Source organism: Antedon bifida, chromosome 5 (genome assembly GCF_963402885.1).
Source record: "Antedon bifida chromosome 5, ecAntBifi1.1, whole genome shotgun sequence".
NCBI lineage: Eukaryota > Metazoa > Echinodermata > Crinoidea > Comatulida > Antedonidae > Antedon > Antedon bifida.
Window position 1 is genome coordinate 31,839,282 of NC_136230.1, and position 6,000 is coordinate 31,845,281.

General features: G+C 30.5%; 1 protein-coding gene across 2 annotated transcripts in view; it reads right to left on the minus strand.

Annotated features, from left to right (window-relative positions):
• Positions 1-1,742: 1,742 nt before the first annotated feature.
• LOC144843719 (dachshund homolog 1-like) overlaps positions 1,743-6,000 on the minus strand; it is a 52,750-nt gene continuing 48,492 nt past the window's right edge. Inside the window, exons 7-9 of one of the 2 annotated variants that reach the window (XM_078700624.1) lie at positions 5,619-5,771; positions 5,345-5,449; positions 1,743-4,342 (exon numbers count right to left, since the gene is read on the minus strand). In XM_078700624.1, coding sequence (XP_078556750.1) covers positions 4,299-4,342; positions 5,345-5,449; positions 5,619-5,771 — 302 coding nt within the window. In that variant the 3' untranslated portion in view covers positions 1,743-4,298. Of the gene's footprint in view, positions 4,343-5,250; positions 5,450-5,618; positions 5,772-6,000 lie in introns of both variants that reach the window. The other variant, XM_078700623.1, reaches the window with a different exon arrangement.

A 6,000-nucleotide genomic window follows, 5' to 3' on the forward strand; every position in this document is an offset into this window, starting at 1 on the left:
AAAGATGAAATAAAAAATCGACGTGATGTAAAAATGTTTCGCAGCAACTTTAACTTCGAATGTAGTTGAAAAAAAACCCGAAATAATGTCGGAGAAACGCTGTAAGTATCGACGTAAAAGATGAAATAAAATAAATTCGAATGAAAAAAATCCTGTCCTGATAGAAACATGAAATTCGAATTTAGTTGAAAACCCCGGAAAATAATGTCGGAGAAACGCTGTAAGTAGCGACGTAAAAGATGAAATAAAAAAAAGTCGAATGAAAAAAAATTCTGTCGTAGAAACATGAACTTCGAATTCAATTAATAATTTCTGAGAAACAGAGTTTAGTATGTAACATAAATTGAAGTAAAAGATGAAAACCCACAAATTCTACGTGATGAAACAATCCTGTCGTAGCAACTTGAAATTCGAATTTGGTTGAAGAAACCCCGAAAATAACTTCGTAGAAACGCAGTAAGTATCGAAGTAAAAGATGAAATCCAAAAAACTGATGACAAAATGTCGTAAAAACATGAAATTCGAATTTAGTTGAATATGTATAATGTTACTGGCTACGTAGAATAGCCATCGTGAAATAACTAGATATAAGTTGGTCGATACATTTTAATGTCGTAACTTTATCTATAATATGCCTACAAGGTGGAATACACGGCATCACACACACCACCGGGTCCATTTACGTCACCAATAACAGTCATTGCTATCGGTGCAATATTACGTAACGTAAAAATGCAGAAATTTGAATTTCAATGGCGCTTGTTTTAGAATGTGGGTTGTATATATCACACCGGTACAGGTGTTGGTAACCACAGTCCATTCTGTAATGTACCTATCAGTTTAAAACCAATGCTATGTATGTTTTGTGATTGTTACTCGTTTTATCCATGGAGGTAAACAACCTCAATGGATTGATGTATTATAATGAACGGTAGTATACACATGGAGGGGGAAAATAAATGCTCCGTGTCCGTATTCTTGGATTATTCATGGCATTCTTCCATGATGGTACAAACACAATACACGTAAGACATGCTTATGCAATCTGAGCTAATACTATAATGTACTGACCACCAAAGATGGAAATGCTTAATGCATATATGGCTTATACAATGCTTACTATGATACGTTATGTTTATAACATAATGTTTGATCACTCACCATTGCCGTCTTCTTGTTCACGTCTTCTGCTCACTTCTGAGAAACAACTCAACTGCATTGAGTCCATGATTATTACGTCACGCGTCACGTGTGCACTCGACATTCAATTTAAATAAAAATACAAATCTTTAAAATCCACACTAAGATCTTCAAATTGACAATTTTTGTCTGGGTTACGGTGTTTCCGTAAATAAGTTTTTAAATGTCAGTTCATGTATAAATAATAATTCACTAAATGGAAGGTGCCGGTAATTGAATCAATCATCTTACATTATGTAACCGTTTACTCAAGATGGTTCTGTCGCGTTTCACGGATTCTATATATATCTCAATGAAAGCAATGAAATTAGTAATGCTGTATAAATTCGTCGACACAAGAGTTTGCTTCGCATGTACAACACGTTGGTGGCATATTGGAGGCAATGATACTACCAAGCCCAACTACATTGTTGAAAAAGGCGGTCTGACATAATCTGGCTATCTGTCTTTTTAAGTAGGTCTCATATATTACAACACAATAAAAACAAAAACAATAATACATTTTTTCTCATACAAAACAAAGAAATTTATTGTGCTCTTAAATCAACAATAATAAATTAAACAATTTTCAATTATACACTTAAGTATTAACTTCTTATTGGTAAAACAGTCATTTTAAATTTGACGTTTAAATTTGTTCTAAAATACAACTTGCAAACCAAAACAAATAAAACATAAAAATAAATATCTAAATCTAAAAGAAAAATAATAATCACAAATTAATGAAATAGTGTATCTTTAAACATTTTTGGCTTGACTTTAAATTTCTTAAATGAACTAAAAGTTATCAACAATTTGTACTGTCTTATGTACACTAAACCAAGCACACTTTATGAAGTCTAAATCAGCTAGTTTACTTTGTACAGGATAATAATAATAATACATTTCGGATTGAAGTTGGTTTAAAATACCAATAATTTGAGAAATAAGTTATTTCTCCATGAATTAACCAAGATGATATTGAAGATGATAATGATGTCATAATACCGTGATTATGAGGATGATTACTATAACAATAATAATGACGAAGTTTTAAAAATCCACTTATATCACAACTTAAATACTGTACTTGGTACTGTTATACCAAAGATTATTTCAAATTTGATAAATTAGCTTTTTTAAGCTAATATATCATTCAAAATAAACTAAAAAGTTAAAAACAATATCTCAACGTTTGATTCATTTTATGCTGGGAAATGCAGTAACCAAAGTGGAACATTATATCATTTATTAGTTTGCTATTTTAGCAAAATCACTCAATTTCAAGTTTTGTTTAGTATGCTGTTTTAAAATTTTAGTCACAGCTTTTCAAGGTGGTGTTCGAACCAATCAAAATCCAATAATAAATTGTAATTCACCCACATTTTTATACTCAATTCAGGCACATACTGACTCCTTATTTTAATTTTTTTTTAAATTTTGAAAGGTTGGTTTGGGCAGTTAATAGGAGGAATGGGAAGGCATTTATAAATTAGGAAACTTTATACAAGGTACGCCCAATCAATGCCAAACTTGTTTTTGCTTACGAAGGAATGCTACAGAACGTAAAGCCACACAAAACATAATTTGCATGTTTATGCACCTGGTCAACCTTTGACCTTAAACTAAACTCATGTGCAATCTGTACGATCATTGGCTTCTAGTGAATTTGTACAAAAATTGATATGTACAAAACGGAGCCCTGAGAACATCGTGAACAGTACTATCAACTATCTCAGAACCACCTTGCAATTAATTAAACTTATTTCTGCTATCCAAAAATTAGAAAAGAATTGATTTTACAAATAAGAATATTGTCTTAGTTTTTCTTTGTTATGTGAACTCTCAGACACCATTGGGTTTTCTCCCAAACAATGTCCGCCAGTTTTTAACTTTATATATACAAAAGATTGTAACCTTATGATTTCGCTTTGAGAAAGTTTCTGATTTTTTTCTGAGGTGTCTGATTTTAGAACTGTTGATTCTCTCTTTGATCTGTTAAACTTCTATCCTAATCTATATAACAATAATATTATATACAAACTATTGTAACCTTGGTTACAGTAGGCAATAAGCAGAAACAAACAAAAACGATAAAAATGTGTAATTTTAAAATTGAAACATGGTGGTTTATAACAAAATATTGAACATTATAAGTAAGTGTATTTTGTGAATCTAGCCGTTAACATTCTATCAATCATGTTTAGCAACTACACACTTGTGACAGCAATATAACAAGCCATCACTTTATTCAATTAGCAACACTTTATTGGTATTTTATTAGTACTTTATAAACAAAATTTTCCCAGAAATCAAGTCTGATAAAAAGAATACTGGTGAACCGGTAACTTAAGAGAGTCCGATCAGTTAATCAATCAGTTTTGTAGTGTTATTTCTTTGGCAACTTTTAAAACTTAATAGTAATTTCTTATTTTCAAAATTCAATCCACATGTACTTTTCCACATTTTTTTCATCTCTTTTCTTTTCCCCTCATTCTATCTTTATACAGATCTACAATCATGCTTTTGTGCCATAGAGGGCAGTAGTCATTCCTAGTAATTCTACAACTTTGGGTAACAGAGCCCAGCTCATCTCTACCTCTTTTTTAATCCATATTATAAAATTCTAAATTCCTAATTATCATGAAATTTTTATAAAAACCCACTTTAATTGTGCAAAGTATGGTACATAAAAAATGTCTTTTTTTTATACAAAACATCTAAAATGTCTATAAATACAATAAGTCATTAATTGTATCCAAGTACGCATTTAATCAGTTATCAATATCAATAAAAGCTATTTTAATTTGAGATAAAATATGACATAATCTTGAAAATATCAAACAGTTTGCAAAAAAAAAATGATTAACTAAAGTTGTTGTTCGTTTTCAGAACTGCTTCATCTGCTAATTTGCATACAGTATAAATTCTTCTATAGATTTGTTGGTCTTACTGTTCATCATTCGTTCTTATACCAATTAGTTTTTGCATTTACACAATGGATAACAAAGCAGCACATTTGTACATTTCTAAAGTCGAAGTGTGGCGGCATTCTGATATTTTCTTCTTACTACTTGCATGACATTCTGGTGGGCGAAGTCTAACTGTAGCACCATCGTCTATTGTGAGTGGTAGAGGGAGCACTTGTAATATCGATGAACATCTAAAATAATTAAAAAGAAATATTATAATCTTCCACTCTCTCGAAAAAAAACCATGATTCAATAAAATTGTTAATTTATATTAAATATTTTTTGTTTAGTAGTAATACAAGAACAGAAAAAAAAAGATTCTGAGTTGTTAGAATACAAATAAATCATTTCATTCATTAACAACATGAAACAAATAGAAAATATAAAAAACTGATGAATGAATAAATGTAAAAATGATAGAAAGAGGTTAAGATAAATGGAAAAGGAGTACAGAAAAAGTTTATTTGAGATAATAATACAGCTCTGTGAAGTTTTAAAAACAGTATGCACTGTATTTATCCAAATTACAGTGATAATAATTTGGTGGTTTGCCTTTTATTGTATTGTATTTAACAATTGTAATTTAGTAATTGGTTCTGTACTAATGTGAACCATATTAGAAATTTGTTGTTTATTGATTTAATAATCTCAACAGAACTTTATTATAATACAAGCAAAAGTCCATTTATACTAGGACGATAACGATCAATGACAAATAAATGTACATTTTTCTTACACAAAACAAAGAAATTATAAAATTGTTTGAACTATAGGATAACCATTTATGCTGTCTTTGATGAAAATGATTCTTAAAATTCAATCAAATAATGTCATGATCAATAAGAACAATAAAATCATATAGCGATTGCTCTTACTAATCATGACGTCATTTGATTGGTCACATTAATGGTTATCCTATAGTTTTAGTATGAAAACTTTTTGGATTTCTTTTGTTTTATGTAGGAAAATGCATATTTATTGTCGTTCGTTATCGTCTGGTATAAAGGTCAGATTATGTTAGTAAATGGAAAAGTCAAATGAGACAGAAACTGGAGGACAGCTAAACAAGACACTTAAAGCTGCGAGTTGTGTCTCTTACCGCGTCCATGGCAACGCTCAGGCATCTAAATGGTACTCTTCTGTGCGTCGATGCTCATATACACGATGGGAGGGCGACAAACTGTACCTCTCACCTTGCATTTTACGGTCCATCTCACTTCGGATGGATCGTTCCATTTCGTGTTCCATTTCACCACGAATGGATCTTTCCATCTCATGCTCATGTGGGATGTCTTCGTCTGTTGGATTAAAAAAAACTTGTATATAATCTATTGAATATTATATATTTTTTATTTATAGTTGAATATTTATCTGAAAATCAGGAACTGTACGTCAAGAAATTATGGAAAAGACTTATGTATTAGAAACATGCATATGGATTAATGCAATAATTTACTGCACACATACCTTGGTCACCATTCATAGGCCTCATAGACTCATTTGTGTTGATGTGTTTGATGGATTCGTCCCCAGAAATGTGGCGTTTTTGTTCGATTTCCAATTCTTCTTGTAGTCTCCTCTTTGCTCTTTTTTCTTTCTTTAACCTCTTCTGAATAATGGCTACAAAAAGATATTTGTTATTATATATACCATGTTTTGAAGAATATCGTCAGGATGTGTAAATTCAATGCTTTCAGCTTTGACTGTTTCTTTATTTTTTCATTCATTTAGCATCCATACAACAAGACATTTAAAATACATAACAAAGAAAAAATACAAGAAATTTGAATTTAAAAATGTATAAAAACAAGTGAATGGAAGGACGACCCATGAAATCAACAAGTCAATG